This window comes from Rhinatrema bivittatum, chromosome 4, assembly GCF_901001135.1.
Source record: "Rhinatrema bivittatum chromosome 4, aRhiBiv1.1, whole genome shotgun sequence".
NCBI lineage: Eukaryota > Metazoa > Chordata > Amphibia > Gymnophiona > Rhinatrematidae > Rhinatrema > Rhinatrema bivittatum.
In genome coordinates, this window is record NC_042618.1 from 346084575 (window position 1) to 346107563 (window position 22989).

Here is a 22989-nt window from a genome sequence, read left to right on the forward strand (position 1 = left end):
AGGAAAAGTTAAATAAGTTAGGTCTCTTCAGCTTGGAGAAGAGGTGGCTTAGGGGGAGATATGGTAGAGGTCTATAAAATAATGTGTGGCGTGGAGTGGGTAAACACAAATTGGTTGTTTACTCTTTCAAAAAGTGCAAAGACTAGGGCAGTGGCCCCCAACCCTGTCCTAGGGGCCTACCAGCCAGTCGGGTTTTCAGGATATCCACAATGAATATGCATGAGAGAAAATTTGCATACACTGCCTCCATAACATGCAAATTTTCTCTCATGCATATTCATTGGGAATATCTTGAAAACCCCACTGGCTGGTGGGCCCCCAGGACAGGGTTGGGGACCACTGGATTAGGGGACATGCAATGAAGTTACTAGTAATACATTGAAATCAAATAGGAGAAAATATTTTTGTACTCAACGCATAATTAAATTCTGGAATTTGTTGCCAGAGGATGTGGTGAAGGCTTTAGGGGTAGATTTTTATAATGGACGCGCGATTTTATAACATGTGCGCATCGGCGTGCGCATATTATAAAATCAGAGGGTCCACGCATACATGCACGCCGAATTTTATAATCCGCGCACGTATGTGCGGGCGGCGCACGCAAGGGGGAAGAAATTATGCAACCTCCATGTGGCGACGCATTTGGGCCGTCCCCAATTCCCTACCCCCCCCCCCACCTATCTAAACTCCCTCCCCACCTCCTAAAACCTACCTTTTTTTTTTTCGGTTTGGTGCAGAACTTACTTCAGCTCTTTGGGATAAGCAACATGGAATCTTTTTGCCTTTTGGGATCCTGCCAGGTACTTGTGACCTGGATTGACCACTGTTGGAAACAGGATACTGGGCTTGATGGAGCTTTGGTTTGACCCAGTAGGGCATTTTCTTATGTTCTGTGACCCACCAGGTAATTGTGTTGCACAGGCAATCATTGCTGAAGGTATCTAGGGGGTCCCCCTTGCTCCCCTTCTTCTCCTTCCCTTCCACCAGACGGTAGCCACAATAACAGAGAAGGCAAGGAAAAAAAAATGTTAATCAAGCGTCCGCCCAAACCAGCTGGAGTACAAAAGAACTGCCCTCAGCTTCCGTGGACTCTTGGAAAAATTCCATTACCAGAAGAAAGGGCTCCAAATCTGATTTCTGATGAAGTCCTTTCAGATCCATTCATACTGTCACCTGCGGCACAGGCAGCTTTGCTGTGCTCCTTCAATTACGAGAATATTTCAGCGGGGAGATGTCTGAAATCGGTGCTACGATGAATTTACTTTGGGGGAGCGCTGCATGCAGATGGAGGAGAGGATCCAGGAAGGGGGGGCTGGATACATTAAAAACCGGAACCCTTAAAATACAAAATTCATTCATCACCTTCCCCCCCCCCCCCCTTTCTCCTGAATGTGACAGGAATATCAGGGGAAATAAGAGATTTTCTTACGATCCTGTTGAATATTCATGATGGTTTTGACTGAAAATTGAATTGCTGGAAATGCTGAAAAGGGCTATTCAGAGATGCCCCGTGTTAAACTTCTCCTCCTTGTCCGCTACCTGCACTTTAAGTTCAGAGACACTGGCAATATTCCTGAAAAAGGGGGAAAGGATGATGTTGCATTTGTAAGCGCGGAGCAGCAGCAGAACAGGGCACCAGGACTTGCCCGATCCTGCTGAGCTCCGCTACTGTTCCCATGCCCTAAATCAGTGCCAGCCACTGGATGCTCTAACATCATCGAAATTATATATCTATAGCTGTAACGCAGAAATGAATATCAAAGATGTTGCGTGTGCCGCCCGCGGAAGGCCCGCGTCCGGGCCCATTTACCCCCGACTGCCAGCTCCTGCTCCCGATCTGACCTCCCTCACGGCTGTGGGCAGCCGCCTGTGCACCTGAGCTCCCTCCGTCATCCCCGGCTCCTCCGCGGACTCTCAGCTCTGCAGCCCCAGATGACGATGTCACTGGGTCTCGGTATATAAGGCCGGGCCCAGCCAGTGCTTCCTTGCCTTGGCAACAGGTCTCCATGCTAGTCGTGTGCTCATTGCTTGTTCTTGTTCTCGTCTGTGTTCCTAGTTCCTGATCCTGCCTACGCTCCTGGTTCCTGTTCCTGTCCACGTTCCTGGTTCCTGCTCCTACCCGGTCCTAGTCCCCTACCTTCTGATTGACTTCTGGCTTGACCCCTGCTTTGCCTGACCACGCTTCTGATTGACTTCTGGCTTGACCCCTGCTTTGCCTGACCACTCTTCTGATTGACTTTTGGCTTTACCTCTGCTTCGCCTGACCATTCTCAGACTGACTCTTGGTTTTGACCTGTGCTCGTTAGACTGCCTGTCCTCATCTGCCGCCTGTCCTGACCACAGCCTGCTCTCCAATGCCTCTACTGGTTCTACCCTGGACTTGGCCTCTAAGGCTTCAGCCTTCTTTTACTCGGGCGCCACCTGTCTTGCCTCCTGTTCTCCATTGACGCCAGGGTCTCTGGAACTCTGCCTCGTCTGGACTCGTCCTCCCATTCCAGCTACCACTGCTGACCTCTGGCTGATCCCAACATCATACCCTGGGGGTCCTCGGATGGAGACCCACCTAAGACCAGCCGGCCCCGGCACCCAAGGGCTAAACCTGCGGGGAACGAGGGCTGGTATTGGCCAAGCTCCAGCCGGCCTCCGTCACTCAGCCAGTTCCGCCTACCGACGGTGGGGACCCGTAGGGCTTGCCCTGTGGGTAGCGTCAACCCCACCTCAGGCCAAGGGTCCATCTCCGGCGCAAGAAAAGATCTGGAAAACAAAATGTGAGACCTCACTTAAACTTGCATTTGGGATACCGAGAAACTTCTTTTCCTGCTACTCCTCCCCTGATGAAGAAAGAATGGGCTTGCTTTATCAGAGCATTTCAGGAGAGGTGTGGGACCATAAAGCCAAAGAAGACCCAAGTGGCCACCTCAGATGTCTTGCAGGTTCAGATAAAGATTGAGCTGCAATATGGTATTATAAGGGATATTGGCTTTCTTAATCTTCTTGCAAGAAGGCATTTCTTTTTGGCAGGAGGGCACTAGGTGTGGATTCCAGAACATTTTGGATTGGGAAAGTGAACTGAAGCTATTCTGTGCTCCGGGGTTCCTCAGGAGGTACCATTACAAATTTTTTGTTATCTCAGCTTGGACTCTCCTTAATGGGATGGTGCATGCACTCAGTACCGGGGCTAAGTCCTGGACCCACTTTTCTTAGACTCTAATTGCAGGTCCTCTGTTGGAGGGAAGGATAAACTTCCAAGGCCCTGGGTGTTAAGTATATTATCTTCTTCTGTGTGCCAATAAAGAAGCTGGACACTATGATGGTGTTCCAGCATAAAACTTTACTGAAGAAACTGTTCAACATGCTATATTTGGCAGTGGGTACAAGTCTTTTAGATAATCTCCATAAATGCAATTTAGAAACAGTGAATCTGTGGTCCCTTAATCTATCCCTCACGGTCCCTTCTTTATCCTTGGATAGAATGTGAAGCTGCCCTGGGCAAACTAAATATTTAAAAATGCCCTCTTGAAATACCTGGGATCCATTCCATTGTGAAGGGGAAATCCAACTGAGATAGGAGGACCCTGTTTTTCACTTTACCCAGGGCAGCTTCACATTCCATCAAAGGAAAAAAGAAAAGACACTGAGGGGAAGATGGAGAAACCACAGATCTTTTACTGCTCTCAAGTTGCTTTTATTATAGAAAACGCTTGTATCTGGTGCCCTATATTTCTTCAATAAAGTTTGTTAGAACGCTATCACAGTGTGCAGCTTAAGAACACAAAATATGCTATGCTGAGTCATGCTGAATCGGACGAAAGGTCCATTAAGGCCAGCATCCTGTCTGCAGCCATGGCCAAATCAGGTCTCAAGTCAAATATCCAGTGGAACCCAGAGAGTAGCTTCTTTATTAGCATTCAAGAGGAAGAGACCACATTCAATGTTCAGGGCCATGGACAGCGGCGGATTCACGATGTCGGACCAGCCCGGGTATTCGCCGCCCAGGCCGGCCCAGGACACATCACGTGGTCTACCGAGCGTGGCTCTGTCACGGCCGTGCACGGCAGACCACGTGATTGGAGCGATCGGCCCACCGGGGTATGGCCGATCCCCCGATAGGCCAATCTACCCCTGGCCATGGAGGTTTAGTCCTCCCACCATTCCTTATTTAGTTAATAAATTAATAGCCCGCACGATCCAAAGTACTCAGCGGGTTACAGAGAATCCAACAGTTGAGGCACAAAGAGATTGAGTAGTAGTTACCCGAATGGTTTTAATGATGCATATTCCTCAACTTTTCTGGAGGAAATCAAACAGTAGAACTAGAAGTCACAATATGAAACTTCAGGGGAGAGGATCCCTAAAGGGTAGAATTGAAAATTAAGATAAGGGTGCATTGTGTAGCCTAGTGGTTAGAGGAGTGGCCTATGACCCAGGGAAACCAGGGTACAAATCCCACTGTCGCTCCTTGTGACCTTGGGCAAGTCACTTTACCCTCCATTGCCTCACATATAAAATTAGATTGTAAGCCCTTGTGGAGGTTGGGAAACACCTGTAGTACCTGAAAGTAATACACTTTGAAGTGCCAAAAAGCAGAATATAAAAATTAAGATAAATAAAATGTTTGTAGAGACTTAGTATTTGTAGAGTGTGAGCTCTGTGACTTCCTGAAATTCACCTGAGTCAGAGTTGCATATGCAATTAAAGAAAACTGAAATGAAAAGCTCTCTCTCCCCAAGCTCAAAAATTCACCCAGACACTAGAGGTCACTCGCTAACATGCAGGAAGGAATAAACCACTGCAGCAGCTCCAGTGGGGGGTGCCATGATAGAGATGGTACATTCCTCTGCTCAACCTAACTACTAGGCTACACTCTTTAGATGGGGCCCTACATATTAATTTTGACAAATAAAGGAAAATGCTGTATTTAACTGTTTTTCCCATTAACATATCTAGCAGGCTTTGATAACAGATAAGAAGGCAGCTTTTCTTTAGAGAAAGAAGCTTGAGGACAAGGGGACCAAGAAGTGGTGATGGGGCCGGGGATGGCTCGGAGGAATGCCCAGAATAGGCCCCCAAGTTGAGGCAATAGCAGCCAAAACAGTGACATAATTTAAGCCGGCTTGGGACAGATGCAGAGGGTGGTAGCAAGGGGACCCTTGGCGGTGACTGGAGACTGAGTAAAAAAAAAGGCATTCCTAGTGCACAGCCGCCCGAGGTTTCCCTGCTGGAAAATGGGATTGACGATTCTTACGGTCACATATCAGAGCACAGAGTCTCTCCTGGGCAAGATAAAGGCTAGATTAACAGAGAGAGAGAGAGAGAGAGAGAGGAATGTGAAATGCAAGTCCTTTACATGAGTTCAGTGTGAAAGAAACCGGATGTACCCTAATGGACCACAGAGAAGAGGGTTAGGTAAGGGCAAGCTGATTTAACTTAGCTGGAGAGGTTAAATCAGCTTGCTGGGAAAAAGGGACTGGATGGATTTGCAGTTTTCAGCTGCAGAGCATTCCAGATTACCATGAATATTGCATGCCATAAATTATTTCTCTGGTTTTTATCCATTCTGATGTGTCTCCAGATACAGAGGCAAACACTTTTAAGACGCACATGGCTGCATGTGGCCACAGCTGTGATAAATTGTCCTTTGGAGAGACGTGAGTTTTTACTTTTGTGTCTAGAAATATTTCAGCTGTAGAGGAGGCAAGAGGGCGTACTGGAAGCAACCAGAAAAGAGAGGCAGGTAAGGGGGGAATGAAACTGGGGTGGAGCTGGCAAAAGAAAAAAATAAAAAAAAAGGCCCGATGAGAAAATTCTGCTGGGATGAGGCAGGAAGGCGAGGCATAGGAGAAGCTACAGTAACGAGAGAGTAAGGCTGGAAAGAGGACGAAACTGGAGTGAGGCAGGGAAGTGAAGAAGAAGAAGAGAAGAAGATGTGCTCGAGATGGCAGTGGAAAGAGAGGCGAGTGAGAAATGTACAAACACGGAAGTCGTCAGCCGATAAGGACTGCTTGGTCCACTCAGCCTGCCCATTTGTAACTGCCTGCTCTGTTTTCAGAGTCCTTATGCAATCAGTTGGGGGTGTCTCTCCCATGCATACTCGAAGACGATCAACGTTTTCGCTCCTACCGTCTTGGCGGAATGTGGCAGACAAGAAGTGAGGGGGAAAGGCCAGCGGTGGCGGGCTATATAGGCCACCCTTTTCCCCGAGGAAAAGGATTTTGGGTTCAACTTCATGCGACGATCCCCCCTTGTCTTTTGAGCTTTTCATGCTGTGCAAAATGCTTCCCTTGGGTATTTTCTTGAAACTAGCTAGATATTTGAATGTTTGTATCCTATCTTTCCTTCCAGAGGGTACATCTTTAGCTCCCCCCTAGTCTTTCACTGAATGACTTATAGTGCAGGCCACACACGCCATTCGGTGGCCCGCTTGTGTTGTGGAATGAGCTGCCTTGGGGGGGTCCCAGGCAGAGAAGGGTTAAGTGCACTAGAGGAAATTAACAAATATGAGCCTGTTCAGTCAAGCTTCTAAGTAAGCTGAGGGAACAAATTTGCTCTTATCTTGGGTTTACCCTCTGTCATTAGGTATATGTTTTTTGGGTTGTGCTCTTTTGATTGATCAGTGATTCTATGTTTCATAATAAACGCGCCTGATAATGTGTTTCTGGATGAATTTATTGGTTCATTTGTTTGTGCATCATGGATGGCTTTGGTATTTTTTTTTTTTGGGCCTTTTTTCGGTTTCTGATGTAAAGCTGCACTTTTGCAATTTAAGGGGGACAGCAACCAAACTGCTTGCATTGGTGCAAGCTCTGCAGGTACTTTTTACCCACAGGCCTTGCGCCAATAACCAAAGCAACGCAATAAGGGCAGTTTGCCTTTGATTATTGCCCGAGGGAAAAGTATGCACAGACATTCGCGCCTGCTCACCTGCAGGTACTTTTTCCAGCCAAAACAACATGCACAGTTTTGAAAATCTGACACTATGCACGGTGCTGCCTCACCCGCAAAGAGAGTGAGCAATTTTCAAAAAGCCCATTTACCCACAGAAATGCCTTTGCAAATTGCTCTCCCCCCGTTAGATTATTTTTATATGGTAGTGCAATCCGCTAGAAGCAATAGTTTTTGGAGCGGTGGAATATAAAGGTTTTAAATGAATGAGATTGCCTCGGCCTTATCAAATGCTTTGTGTAGATGTGGTCTCCAGAAGTGAGCCCAGTACTGAAGGTGGGGGTCTCATCAGGGACCTCTACAAGGGTAATAATATTCCTTCCCTCTTTCTATTAGTGATCCCTCTCTTTAAGCATCCAGGTATGCTATGAGCTTTCCCAGTTCCTTTATCTCACTGTCTGGCTATCTTGGGGTCTTGAGAGATGGCGGCCTCCAGGTTGTTTTCTTGTTTGGTGACTGCTTGTTCTTCCCCTTCCAAAGTGATGTTTGGCCCTTGCTTTTCTGCAGACAAATGCATGAGTTTGCATTTTAATGCAGCAGACAAACCCTTGACCTTCCACTTTTTTTTAAAGTCATCTTTCATCTTACCTGTCCCCTCTCACCCCCTGACATGTCTTCTCTGTTGCACATTTTCGTATCATGTAAGACATACCTGGGGTAACAATGGGAAGGAAGGGGCACATGAAATGCCATAACTGAAATGGGGTTGTGAGGAGGGTGGTTGGAAGTCTCATTAGCCAGCTCTGCTTTCAGTGTAGAGGTCCCTACTAAATTTTGATCTTTTCCAAACAATGATCCTGGTCATTTCTTTGATTATATTGATGCAGTTTTATATCATTAACTACATGGCATCATTTAATGATTCTGACAGATTGACTTAAGTCAAATCTGGAAAGGTCATGTGTTAGAGATGAGTTATAATTATGATCTAATGGGCCTGAATGAATAACTAATCTCTGGATGTTAAAATTACTTATAATGCATTTGTGAATCATCTGGTGTAAATTGTTTAAATGTCAAGTGCTTCTACCAGACACAAACAGCAGCTTGCATTGGGTATACAGGCCAGTAGTCATTGTTGTGTTGGAGGCTGCTTCAAATGTTTTGCAGTGCAGACACTAAACAAGGGTCAACTGGGCATCATTCTCAGACCCTATGGCAATAGAGACACAAAACTGTACAAACACTAATAATAATAAATACTACCACTACTACTACCATTGATCTGACTAGTGCAATGCTAGAAAAAAGCCCAGGTTAAAAACGCTCCCAAAGCTTTGATAGGCCTGATACTAGCACAAAGCACTGGACGTCTGATCTCTAATGCACAACTGGCTGTGCTGGATTAAAACTGGTGCTTGACTCCTGTTGTCTTAAGAATCTGCCCCACATGGACGTTGGAGGAACAGCTGCTGCACATGGCTCTGTGGTGACAACTTGTTATAGTTAAAATGGGCATTGATCCTAACACAAGCTAAACAAACTACATGTGTTTTCTCTGATCAAGATAACACAGTGGCAACTGGAAAAACAAGTTGGTTTATTTGGTTTTTCTGTACCGTCACATCAGTAAAGACCTTCACAATGGTGTACAATCATTTAAAATAAAGGAAATACAATAATGATAGTATAAAAGAATAATAACAGCTAAAATATCAAAGAAGGAACATAAAACATGATCAATAGCTGTTAAAATTAGACTAAAAATACTATAAGCTAAAAGAATACGTGGTCATCAAACTAAAAATTGTGGAAGCACAACTAAAATGCAATAAATAAATAAATAGACTAAGATGTAGTAACAGAAGTAGAAACATACTGTTAATTATTAACCATTCTCTGCATAAGCACATTTAAAAAGCCACGTTTTGAGGCCAGCTTTAAATTTCTTTGTGTCTGTCTGGAGTCGAATTTGTACGGGCAACGTGTCCAGAACTTAGGACCTGCAATTGATATTGCCCTCTCACGTACTTCACTAAGCCTTGCTGTCATAATTGTGGGACTTGTTAATAAACCTTTATTGGCTTCAGTCTGAGCCTCATGAACTTGTGAGGGCAGAGCTGGAATTAAGATTTTGGCACTCATAGGCAGCTTGGCACGTTAGTGTCCCTACCCCCACACTCCCCCCCCCCCCCCCCCCCAGGCTACATTGGCGCTGAACCCTAAAGCAAGCAAGAGCAGACCATCGTGAACATTGAGATTGGCACCTAAGGGATTTCTTGAGGTTCCAGCACCCAGATTTGCACAGTTAGAGAAGACCAGAGAATGATGATTTTCAGTAGCTGCTCTGCTTTTATGGAATACACTGTCGGAACCATTGCGCTTACTGACTCACTAATGCATTGAGGAAGGCCCTTAAAACCTGGCCATTTAGGTTTAGCATTTGAGTGGCATGATCAATTTTAGTTTTGACAGGAGTAGGTCTGGTTAAGTAATGCTCTCAGGTATAAGAAGTGTGAGGTATTTGAAATTTCGGGTTCTGTGGGACTGATTGTCTAATTTATGTTTTAATTATCTAATTTATTGCCCAGTTTAATTTTTATTGTCTAACTTGTATTTAAATTATAATTTATGTTTAATTTGTTTGATTTTATATGTAGCATTATAGGAACATTCAATTGCTTATAGTTTGTTTTATTTATTATGAATATATATTTTGTAACTCACTGTGAACCTTGGAGCGTTTGGAATATCAATATTTGAACTAAATGAATAAGATCAGGCTCCTCTTTGGCCCAGATATGTGGTCCTTTGTAATCATCCTCAACAAAATCAATTTATTTATCACATGCTTTTCCACCAGAAGAATTCAAAGTAAGTTACAGTTTGCTACATTGAAATACAATTTGAAGACTTATAGATACAGGTTCTGGCAGGGTACGCAGAGTCTCAGTGACTCGATGGTGTGAAGTTGTCCTGTCGTGCAGTGGTCTGCTGCATAGTTCTGATTGGACGAGGTGTCCTGTGTAGGTAATATTGTGCGACTTGCAGGGACTGAATAAAGACTGTAGCGACATGGGTGAGGGTGTATATGCAGAGGTTAATCTGAGAGGCTGGGCCGAAATGTTGTTTCACATAGCCAGGTTTTTAATAGCTTCCTGAAGGATAGGTAAGGAGATCCAGAGTGTTGCGGCAATGCCTGCGAAGATTCTGTTCCTAGTACGGACAAATCACATAGTTCATTGGGGTGGGAGTCACAAGACAGGTTTGTGGTAGAGACCAAGGTGGGTGTGAGTGTTCATAGCGGGTGATGCCATTACTTAGGTAGTGTGGAGTCGAGTCTTTGAAGGAATTACAGGTCAAGGTCAGGATTTTGAACTTGGTGCAGTAGAGTGTTGGTAGCCAGTTTAAGCCTTTCAGGAAGGATTGGGGAGATGTGTGGAAAAGCATCTGCCCTTTATATCAGGTGGGCAGCAGCATTATTAATGAGCTACTGATGATAGTTTAGGGTGATGGGGATCCTTACATACAATGCATTACAGTAGTCCAGGTAAGAGATGACAGGCATGGGCAGCAGTTATGAAGGAGGTTTTATCCAGTAGTGGTTGAAGGTGGCAGAGTTGGCAGAGGTGAAAGAAAGCTGTTTTAATAATGGCATAGATTTAGGCCTATTCCTAAATCCGGGCCCGCGTGAAGCCAGGGAAGGATTAGATAGAGAGGGAGTTGAGAAGTGTAGGGGAGAAGTTACAGAGCATCCATTTTCAACTGCAGGCTTGGATAAAGAGGCGCTCCAAAGGGGATTTCGTTGCGAGTCAAGGCCCAGAACTTGCACTACTGAGTCGAGCTCAACCACATAAATATGTTTACTGACCTCAGTTCAGTTTCTTAGCTTCTCTCTCTTGCAAACCAAAGAGTTTTATTAATCCAGACTCCACATTATTCCATTGCCAGAATGCGAGGCATTGCCTCAACGCCTACTGAAACACATGTTCAAAGAGTTCAGGATGCAGAGGAACAGGAGCGGAAACATTGGCAAAAGCATTCACCAATACATTAGAAGTAAGGAATGAGTGAGAAAGTATATTGCCAGCCATTTTTACTGATTAAAGTGTCCATGCTATAAAATCGTGACTTGACATGACCAGGCCTCCTCCATGGCCCATTTGTCATACTGGATTGTTTTTCCAGCTATGCACTGTTTTTGTTGATTTCTGCTACTGCAGGAATGAGAGAGACAGGGAACACCAAGCTGTGTTGCTTCAGTTTTACACATCATCAACAATCACCATTGGTTATCGGTTTGGGAAAAAGAAAAAAAGCAATCCACAGGATACAATATTGACAGGAACACCTTGGAAAACCCTCTCCTCAGATCTGCCAGTGTAGGATTAACAAATATCTTAAATTATTAAACATTCACAGCTCTGCGGCATTCATGCTCGGTCATGAATTTCAGATTTCAAATTCACAGCCGCATCTTAGGCTCTTTCACATGATGTTTTCCAACATTCAGAAAAGCCCATCTTTGGGTCCCCTACATCCCAGACATTTTCCACTTTATTTATTCCAGGAGTATAATGTTTCTTCCTCAAATGTGATATTGCAATGATTGACAGTGTCCTTTAAATACAAAGGTTTTAAAATGACAGTGTCCAAAATACAATACAGCTTTTAAAAAAAAGTGACAGTAAAGGACAGCATTTAAAAACATAACACCAGCAACGAGACTCACAATTAAATATTCTTATGAGATTCTAGAGTGTTAGTAATATGTTGATAAATGGGGGAGGGGTGCCCCTGAAAGGCTTGACATGATGATATAAAAAATAGATTTTTGTAACCTCCTTACCTATTTGATTTTCTTTAGGGTGGGATGATAGATTCTGTGGCTGGCCCTCTGGCTAAGTGGACATACCATGCCCTGGCATGGAGAAGCAGCTGGGCTCCATTCCCAGCTCTGGTTTTCAGCTCTCTGGGTTGGCTGATGATCCTGCAGAGGCCATGCTGACACAGCCCCTGGGGAGGGAGTTGCAGCCAATGCCTTCAGCCTCCTGGTATTGCATGAGCATAGGAAGGGCCACAAAATCTGGCTGTTCCCATGGAATCTCTGTGAGAGGTTTGGGGGGGGGGGGGGGGTGGGAGGTGCACCGGTGGCACATCTTACTTCTCCCTACTTCATGTCATTAAGTTATTTACCATCATAACGGTTTACAATAGTGACGGTATATAAAAACTCTTAAATAAAATAAATAATAAATTTTGCCTTATTCTTAGGAGGAGGACAGCGGCAGCATGCTATCCTGGGCTACCTCATCATCATCTGCTGCACAAGGCAGGTGTCATGCTAAGAACTGCGCAGTTCAAACTGTGGCACTGCAGGCACCTTCAGCAGAGTAGGATGACTCAGCCTGAGGCACCTTGCTGCCACTGTTCTCCTTCTGCAAATAAGCTGGGATAGGGGGTTGGAGGGAGAGCAGAGAGAGAGAGAGGGAATAAGGATAACAGAGTGAGTGAAAGAATCAGAGAGGGAGGGGTAGGGAGAGAGTGAGCAAGGGGACTTGGAGGGACTGTGGAGAATGTGAGTGAGAGAAGGGTTCAATGCTGGGAGGACAGGTGTGAGTGCATTGTTCCTCTCTCCTGATCTAGGATTCTGATTCCTCTTTTCTCCCAGTCTTTTCCTCTTGGCCTCTGCTCCTTGATTCCCCGGTTCTTCCTTCCCTCTGAGCCTTGATTCCTGCTCTTCCGCTTTCCCTCTACCCTTCCGCCCTGAGATCCCTTCTCAATCTCCCTCCTCCTAGATCACCTACCCCTCCCTTCCCTGATCACTATGATTCCCCCCCCCCCCCCCCTAACCACCACCTTCTGCCCCATAAAGAACCAAATAAATTAACTGGACACACATTAAGGAAATGACTATTTTATTAAGTAAAAAAATATAAATTAACATTATTTAATATGCACATATATGCAAATTTGGGCAAATGTGCTGCAGAACTGCAACAGAACATACTCTTGAGTTGCTGCAGGAGACTACGATGGTAGTCATTGTGCAATGGTGACCCCTAGTGGCTGGATTTAGGACCCGTGATTGCAGGGTTCTGGAAGCAGCCCCGGTGCATGGCCACTGGCTAAGCCCAGAACTGTTGCAGTAATGACCAGACTAAAGTGAGCTGGGAAGAAGTATAAATTTGGGGGGGGGGAGGGAATCCCCAGGTAGTTGCGAATTAAACCTCCTAGAGCCAGATCTCTTCTCTTATTGCAACTGAGCTGGAAACTCAAAAGAACAGAAATAAAGAAATAGCTGAGCCTCCAAAAAACCCTGCATGTTTTGCCTACTTTGTCTTCTTGTATAGCATCATCAACTATAGATTGGCAGTGATTTACATGTGATTACAAATTAGGGCTCAAAGGATTTTTTTGGGCTGATCTTCCTAGTATTTTGTGAGTATTCTTTGGATGCATATCTGTTTGATGCACAGCTCCCTTTACCCCCCCCCCCCCCCCCCCCCCCCCCCAAAAAAAAAGACAAGAAAAACTAAGCAAGCAATATAAAAATAAAAAGCCAGTAATCCGTCCCCTCGGGAAGTCTTTTGCTGGCTGCAATAAGTGAGAAGTAACTCGGGTTATCTGCCCTGTTTCTATGGCAACCTTTGTGAAAGGACAGCCCGGTTTGGGTTGCAGGCCTGCAGCGAGTCTGAAGCCCACGCCCCACAGAGACTATAGGAAAGTAGCTCCAATTTACACCGTCATAACCGCACGTTGCACGAACTGAGAGGGACTGGATGTGATGACAGCACATTTCGAGAGATTTCAAATCTTCCCAGTGATCTTTAACACGACCCTAAGGAGCCAGATGGGTTCTAAAATTGGAATCCTACCTCTGCCAGAGAGACTGGGGTAACATCTCAGGGCTGACTAACGTGACCATGCTACGAGTTTCAGTGAATTTAAGTTGGATTGGTAATTATGGGGCTTCTCTACCATTAGCAATGGTGCACTCATGCTTTTGAGGGTTTTTATTTTTCAATAGTCATTCCTAACATTGCTATGCTGTTACGTCACAGTCATTCTGCATAGTGTGCTAATACTCATTTGTACCCATTTAACATATCTCAATGAGTTTATGCCACGTGTCCCCCATATGTTTGCACCACAGAAGTATGTAAAAGGTTAATAATATTCAGTGAGTTTACAGAAATTGAGTCATAATGCATCTCATTCTTCTTTTATTTTTATCTAAGGAGAAAAAATTGGGGGGCTCTCTTTTACCCTTTCTTGAGGTTGGAAGGGACATTATTTTGTGGTGCATGAGGTAGGATTCAGAATTATTTTAGTTCCCTTATCTGTTTCAGGTCCAGTCAATGGCTGGCTAGAAATGAAATAGCACAGGCATACATTATCTCTCAGTTTAAGAGCTTGAAAAAGATAATATATATATATTTTTTTTTACTACCAGGGCAGCTTTGGGGTGGGGGAGTCAGTTTGACACAAGCTGGGTAGTGCCTGTCAGCACTCTTTGTGTTGCCTTTTTGTTGACCTGAATCATTTCTATTTTTAAAATGTTATTACAAATCGCAATAGCTGCAGTGAGGGCTGCTTGATTGACTGTTCCCAAACTGCCCAGCAGTTGGCTAGCGAGTGTAAATCAGAGTAATAAGTCATCCAATCTGGCTTTAGTACTGCTCCTGGAACCTATCAAATGCCCCCTGATTGGTTTGAGTTGTTCTCAGCCAAGGTAGCAAATGGGTTGAGCTGTGTTCATGCAGTCAGGGACAGGTGTGTGTGCACCTGTTCAGGAGTCTCTGAACATTTAAAGTTAAGGTAAATGCAAAATATAGGCTTTTCTTAATGGCAGTCTTTTGCTTTAACTCCATTGCCCTAAGAATTAGGCGTCTTCTATCCATAGTGATTAGGGGGAGACATTGGAGACCCATTCATTAAGCACTGAACACTTGAGAGTAACCTGCTTCTTTTAGCAACAGGGAGTAATAACAAAAGAAACATTCTTGGTAAATATTACCCAAGGACCAATTTATAATGGGGAGGGGGGGGGGAGCATTAATTCATTGGAAATACTGTGGAATTACTGCCATTGTAAACCGCCGTTCTGCAGAGCTTCAAATAAATGGCACTCTGTAGAAAAAAAGAATTCTTGGTCTGTATTATTAGCAATGATCTCCAGAAATGGTGTGAGCCTGGAACGAAGAATGTGGCCTGAGGTGGAAATCTGAAGGCTAGGAACAAATGTGCAAGAAACGGTCAGAAGGTTATTAGCACAAGCAGTGCTTTTTTTTCCTAGAAAGACAGATGCTGCTACTCTGATGAGGGCTGTCCTTGAGCAGCAGGTTGGTGGGAAGAAGAGGGAAAATAGGGGTGACAGCCCAAACCCCCCCATTTTGTGGGTCCCACACCCCCTGTGGTAGCCCTGCTCCCTGCAGTAGAATTTGGTCACAGTGCAGTCCTCTCCCTTCCTATCAATAAAAGCATAGTTCTTACCTGCTGGTGTCTCCTCTGCTGCTGTCTTGGCATAGGAAAAGCACCAGTAGAGAAAGGAGGGGGGAAAGAGGGAGAAAAGCACCAGTAAGGGAGATTGGGGGAAGAGAGAAAAAAGCACCAGCGGAGTGGGAGAGGGAGAAAAGCAATGGGAAAGGGAAGGGATATGTGGGAAGGGGGGGGGGGGGTGGCAGGGCTGGTGCAAGAGTATTTGGTGTCCTAGGTGAACCTTCGGTCATGCACCTCCCTCCCCCAACTTACCTCGAGCACAGAACTTCTTCCTACTGGCGGCAGTAGCTCTAGCACTGCACTCCCTTCTTGGAAGGTATTGACTCGACCTTTGGACTTTGCGCTGGTGGGATTTTGCTGCCCCCAAAATGTTGGCACTCTAGGCAACCACCTAGTTTGCCTAATGGAAGCACAGACCCTGGGAGGGGGACAGATGAGAGAGAGAGAGAGGCACCACTGGCAGCTGTTCCGAGTCTCAGGAGCACAGATTGCTGAAGCCTGCTGCTTTGTGCCCTCTCAAAGCGCAACATGTGGTGAAGGAGGGGAAGGACAGGATTAGGGAGCAGAGGGTGTCCTCTCAGTAAAATTTGGGGCACTGGCCAATCAGAGAAGAGCTACTCATCTCCCTAGTCTAACCCCTTCCTTCCCTCATTTATTTATTTAAAAGAACAATTATTTATTTGAACATTCTCTTCTAAACTGAATCAGACACTACAAACCAATCACTACAATGTTTTACTTCTTGTTAAACTTGTTTATCTTTCCTTTAACTCTAATCCCAGTTAGAATAACCCCTGTTTTATTGTAACTTTCTCTTCCGTGCACTTGTTTATACTCCTGTAATGTATACTCTTATGTTTTAGTTATGAATGTTATAATGTATTGATCACCCCTTGTTTTATGTAAACCGACATGATACGTACTCCCGTGAATGCCGGTATAGAAAAACACAAATAAATAAATAAAAATAAATTTCACAACGGCTGATGAAGGGGAAAAAAAAAATGCCGGCATTCAGTACCAACAAGTGCCAGGAGGGGGGAAAAAATCCATGAGCATAAGCAAGTTGTCCCAGAATCTACTTTTGGGAATTCCCAGTCGGTTGGCGTTTTCGGGATATCCAAGCAAATATTGCAAATATGTCTCATGACTATTCACTGCGGGCATCCCGAAAACCCAACCAGTTGGGGGATCTTGAGGGACAGGTTTGGGAACAACTGGCATAAGTAACAATTTGTACTTTTACAGCACCCTGGATGCATGTTGCATCGCAAACCATATTGTAAGCACAACCTTGGGCAATGAGGCCAAATGCAAAGTAACGCAGGAGCTTCCACCCTTATAAAAATATCAAGTTTTATCAGTTTAGCTGAGGTTAACATACTTACTCTGATGATACGCAGTATCAGTGTCCCATCTCTTTACAAAGATAACACCTCAAGCAATTCGGTAGCTCTCCCTACCTCCCCAGTACTTTACGGAAGAGCGCTCCCATAAGCTGCCCCCGAGAAATCTGGGTGCACCACAGCAAACCTCCGGGTTTTATTGGGCAGCATCTCCAGCAGTGGGTAGGAGCTTCCCTGACTGGCAGGCTGATGCAATATCGGCAGACGAAAAACGGGCGCTCGTGATTTGAGCGCCTGCTTTCCTAACGCGCGCCCATCCACCTCTCCCGGGCGCGCGATGCAGGAATGAGCTATTGAGCTGCGGCGTTAAAAAGGAGGTGCTAGGGGAAATTGTGCTTCCCTAGCGCCTCCTTGGCATCAGACACCCAGGAGAAGTGGCGGTGTGCGGTTTGGACACTCGAAAACTGAGCCTCCGTTTTCCTAACCTGACCGCCGTGAAGACTTTTATTTATTTCTTTTTTTTTTTTATGTTGCTGCTTTCTGTGGTTCCTCCGACTTAATATCGCGACACTATTAAGTTGGAGGAAGCACTGAAAAGCAGTATTTTCTGCTTTTCTGTTCAGGTTTCGGGATGCCTCAAGAATTAATGCCAGTTAATGGGGAGGGTTAAAACGTGTGTGTTGGGTACTAGCTAACAGCCTCATTAACATTCAGCATTTACATGTGCTAAGCGCTATTAGCTACGTGCTGGTTTGGACGTGCATTTTGAACACGCCGATCCCTCTTATTGCATCAGTGGTTTTGGACGCGCGACCACCTGTGTGCTAGCCTGCGTGCACGATATTGCATCGGCCTGTTAGTTACTGCCCCTGTCCTGGTAGCATTACCAAAGACAGCTCCATCCCTAGCATCGCTTTGCCCCGCCACCAGCCCCTGCAGCGTCAATATGTGAAGATGGTACTTGTGAACAGTGCAGCACCTCCCCCCCAGTTCGCCGCGGTGTGGAAAGGCAAGCACCTCTCCACAGTGTCAGCAAAAGTCCTAATAATGACGACTACGCCGGGCTATGAAGATTCTGCCTGGCTGAGCTATCTCATTAAAAGTAACATCCACACTCTGTGAGGTACCATGAAAGAAAAAAGCTGACTCAAAACCAGGGAGGGAGCTGGCCCATGGCTGCAGGGCAGAGGAAAACATCCACACAGGGAACTCTCTCAATGAGATAAAATGTAGGTGGATAGAAGCAAATAAATCAGTACTGTTTCCGCTGCTGAGTTACAGCACTATAAATGTGCATGCCCCCGCAGGGCTAGATTGTGAATAAATATTCCATCCATAAATGTGACCTGACAGCTGGAATTTCTGTTTTCTTATCGTATAAATATGTCTCGGATAAAGCATCCAGAAAGCACATTAAGTAGTACATTCCTTTTTTTTGATACTACAATCTGAGGTAGGTCAATGGACAGACAGCGCTAGAGAGACCACAGACCTAAAGAACCTCAAGAGGGCCAAAATCCCTTTCTCACTAGATAACATAGTAATGCACACATACAGTTAGTTACACAAAAAATGTCAGCAAATAAGGACTAATAGGCCCACCCAGTCTACACTTTGCTAGCTAGGATTGCCCCTTTATCTAGCAGAGCGAATCACTGTGTAGCCCCAGCTAGAGTCCAAGAAGTGAAGATAATTGCTACTTATTGTTTACTGTATTCGAGAGTTAAAGATCTGCAAGAGGGTGTACTTTGATTTCTTTATGAGTTTATTTGGAATCCGGCAGAAGTGCTTGAGACATATCACTGCTCGTCTCTCCAGGTAATCAATTACTAGGGTCAGTTTTCAGTTTAAACTGATTTTCACCCATAAATTCCCTGATTTTTCCAAAAGCGAGAATTGAAGAATTGATTTAAACAGATTTTCACCCTAATTTTAGGATGATTAAAGAGCAGCTGCAGAGCTGCACACGTAGCATCTCAAGGCCCTCAGTAACTGCTGGAAGCCAGTGTGGGCCAAAACACCAGCAGTGTTTCAATCCCCGTCCACCACCAGCTTGAGCACTCACCCTCCAGTGCCACTGATGTGCTGTGTCAAGTCCCACCTCCCCCTTCCGCCAAGCAGCCAAAGTGCCTGCTGCTTGGTACCACCAATGCAGCACTTCCCGGCAGACTCCCTGGCCCTGCACAAAAGCAGAAGTGCAGTGCTACAGAGCCTCGGGAGCATGCAGCTGAAAAACAGAGGAGAAATCTGGAGCCTCCACTAGTAAGGAGGAATGCTATTACAATGGCGGGATAGAGGGAGATTCTCATTGTGGGTTTGGAGGAAGAAAGGGACATGCTAGGTAAGGGCTAGGAGTGAGGATAGGGATGCTGCTGAGTAGGGTGAGTGGGAGAATCTGCTTAATATTCTTTTATTGTCCTGGCTTTTGTCTACTATAATAAACTCCGATATTTACTGAGAAAAAAATGTCACATTTTTTCCACTGACTTTCTCTTGTTTTTGTTATTTTCATAATAGACCCTGATAAATTCCTGGGAAAAATGTGTAAAAATAAAAACCAGAAATGAAAGACCTTATCAATAATGCAGCTGTATCAGCGCATGCAGAATTACAGCTGATCATACCTGTAGGCTGTGACCAAAAAAGCAGTGTACTGTCGTGCTGTGAGAGAAACATGAAGGGTATCTGTATGGTTTGCTCCCATTTGATGGCCTGATGGGAGCTGGGAGCACTGTGAAGATAAACTAGGCCATTCTTTGGTGGGACCATTACTAACCTGAACTGCTGCACAGAATCATGAGACAGAGAGCGAGACCCATTTCTCTGTCCTAGACATATAATCTAGTCAGCATACAGGAGTTTCTGAGAGGGGCACTCTGAAGCTGGTGCTGACTCCAGACCGGGACTGGTATGGATGTGGCCTCCAGAAATAAAGGGACATTCCATGTTCACTCTTCTGTACCTGCATTTCCAGACCTGGTTCATCCTTGCACTCTCTTACTGAGCATTTATGTTTCAATATAACCTGCTACACTAGCAAAACAACAAGAGGGTGCACAAAATGTGGTGCTGTATGATGTTGAGAAACAAACCGAACAGGTAGTAAATCAATGTCTGTCAATACTGGCACGGGTGAAAGAAAGACCGGTGTCAGGCCGAATCTTAAGTTTTCGAACTGTTAAAAAAAAAAAAAGTGCAAAAGTTTGACTGTAAGAACTTTCAGTTTCAGAGTCTGCTGCTTCAGTTGCAGGGTGGTTTTGATGTCTCTCACTTTTAGTTGTGTGGTTTCCTTGACCTCTGTCCCCTCTGTTACGTGGTTCGAGCGCTTCAGCATGCTGGTGATTCTCTTGAACTGTGTGACTCTGGGCATGTTCCATCCGTGTGAAGACCTCGCCTGCAACTCTCAGCGCTGCAGAATCCTACAGGTACAGCAGCAGTGACGGTCTGCATGGGATCGCCTTATTGACCGATTTGTAGAAAGTCAATGGAATGTGGCGTGGGGGGAGGAGGAGGAGGGAGTGCGGTATATCTGCAGTTCTGGTTAGGGGTGTGAATCGTGTGATCGATCGTCTTAACGATCGATTTTGGCTGGGGGGGGGGAGGGAAATCTTATCGTCGTGTTTTTGGTTTTTTTTTAAATCGTTAAAAATCGTAAATCGGGGGAGGGCAGGAAAACCGGCACACCAAAAAAACCCTAAAACCCACCCCGAACCTTTAAAACAAATCCCCCACCCTCCCGAACCCCCCCAAAATGTTTTAAATTACCTGGGGTCCAGTGGGGGGGGGGGGGGTTCCGGCGCGATCTCCCTCTCTCTGGCCACGGCTGCGTTGAGAGAAATGGCGCCAGTGGCCCTTTGCCCTTATCATGTGACAGGGCAAAGGTAGCGCCGGCGCCATTTTGCTTCCTGGTTCCCGACGTCACGCATGCAGGAGATCGCCCCCGGACCCCCGCTGGACCCCCAGGAACTTTTGGCCAGCTTGGGGGGGCCTCCTGACCCCCACAAGAATTGCCAAAAGTCCAGCGGGGGTCCGGGAGTGACCTCCTGCACGCGGGCCGTATTGCCAATCTTCAAAATGGCGCCGGCGCTACCTTTGCCCTGTCACATGATAAGGGCAAAGGGCCACCGGCGCCATTTCTCTCAATGCAGCCGTGGCCAGAGAGCTGGAGATCGCGTCGGGACCCCCCCACTGGACCCCAGGTAATTTAAAACATTTTGGGGGGATTCGGGAGGGTGGGGGATTTGTTTTAAAGGTTCGGGGTGGGTTTTAGGGTTTTTTTGGTGTGCCGGTTTTCCCACGCCCTATTTAACGATACAATACAAATGCCCCTGACGATAAATCGGGGGCATTTGTATTGTATCGTGCACTCTAACGATTTTGGACGATTTTAAAATTATCTGACGATAATTTTAATCGTTCAAAAACGATTCACATCCCTAGTTCTGGTAGCTGTATTGGCTCTGGTGAAAACTGGCGTCTTAAAGCCTGATTCACTCATTTTATGTCTGTTTAAAACAAAAAGCTTAGCAAGCCAGGCCCCCCTCCCTAGCAGACACTCTTCCAAGCCATTTACCCAAACAAACTGGCCGTCTGAAAATTGCCCTCGCTCAGTGCTCGTGGGCCTCCATACTGCACTTCTACTTGAGTAGGATAGGGAGGAAGCACTGCCGGGGGGCGCGGCCAAACTGATTGGAGCCTCAAAGCTGCACGCATCGTTTTTACAGCGCAAGCCTGCCGGCAGAACAAAGCAGGCATAGAAGTCAGTCGGGTCCTTTTTGTACCTGTGAGCAAATTTTCAAAGGGAAGCTATATGGTGTGGTTTTTTTTTCTTTTGAAAATTAGGTCCAAAGTCAATGGGACTTTGCATCTATGGGCGCTTTTTAAAAACTGCACCTCCCCCCCCCACCGAAAGACCAACAACTTCAAGATATAGTCCAGGGGCTTTCCAGACCACATAGGTCCTTTCTTCAGTTGTCACAAAAGCTCATCGAATGCAGAGGGATGTGCTGCTGTTCATTTTTAAATGACATGAAAAAAAAAAACAAACAAACCCCAAATTTGTTTAATTTTGTATTTCCAATCCAAAGTGACACACAGACAAAAAAAAAGTTTTGTTTCATTTTGTCATTTTAGATCATGCTAAAACTGTGTAGCATGTGTCAAAGGGTCACTTTAATTTGAGACAGGCCTGCAAGCCAATCAGTCCAGTTTTCCACACAGAAAATACTAGGACTTAGCCGCTCCCCTCTCCCCCCCCTTGCAGCTCATGCCACCTGAGAGAACTGGACTGGTTCGTCCTATTTCCCTGCATTTTTTTTTTTATATGGAGGATGATTGGGAAAAGGGGAGGACAACTTTTCATGCAAATTATGCAGATAGAAAGCGTTTTACCCATGTTAATCTCCTGTCTTGAAATTGCCCCCGCCCAAATGCCGCCAAAGGTCTTTACCTTGCTGTACAACGTGTGCACTTTATGTGGTCATCTTGAGATGATGCATTTTCCCAGAGCCGAGTTTAGGTCAGGGGAGGAAATGTCCGTGCCTGGGTTCCCCTTTTTTCAATCGACGCATGCCCCTCCTCCCATCAAAATTCCACCTGCAGAAGAAAGTGGATGCAAGCCAACGCACGTACTCTGTGCCCATGGCAAGTTTCAAAGTAGAAGTGCGCCCGTATTGTCATAATCTGTGCAAAGTCTGTGAGCACAAAGCGCACACAGTCTTGGTTTCAATGTGGATGGGTTGAAATTGCCTCTCTGAGGCTAGGGGGGTGTCATTTTTAAACAGACTGCTAAGGTGCACAGTCCATGGGGTGCTTTGTATGCCACAGGCCTTGTCCCTAATTTTCAAATGGAACGTTTTCCTTTTGAAAATTATCCAGAGGTGTAAAGGACCTGCAGAGTCTGTATCTGCTTTTTCCCGTGGGCAGGTTTCTTTCTGGTTAATGGCATGCCTGGATTTGAAAATCCACTGTATGTGTTGTTTTCTAGCCCCGCCGTAAACACTCCCCGCCCCCCCGGGAATGTCTCCCTTCGATCCACCTAAAGGTACAAGTGCTGTGGAAACCTTGAACATGTTTTAGGCAGGATGATGTGTGTGCACAGAATGGTTAGGCAGTCAGTTTGTCGGAGTAAATAGATAATTACCCAGGCAAATGGCTTCCCATGAATTACGTGGGTGGGTGAAGAGAGGCGGACACGAGTCACCGCCCTGACTGGATGCTCCAGGGACTCCGCCTGACAAGCTTGCCTATGGACACTTGA

At 45.6% G+C, this 22989-nt stretch overlaps 1 protein-coding gene across 8 annotated transcripts in view; it reads left to right on the forward strand.

Moving 5' to 3' along the window:
* CACNA1G (calcium voltage-gated channel subunit alpha1 G) overlaps positions 1-22989 on the forward strand; it is a 468525-nt gene that overhangs the window by 201287 nt on the left and 244249 nt on the right. For all 8 annotated transcript variants that reach the window (XM_029600643.1, XM_029600645.1, XM_029600651.1 and 5 more), the window contains exon 2: positions 20044-20155. In XM_029600643.1, the coding sequence (XP_029456503.1) occupies positions 20044-20155 (112 nt within the window). The remainder of the gene's footprint in view (positions 1-20043; positions 20156-22989) is intronic.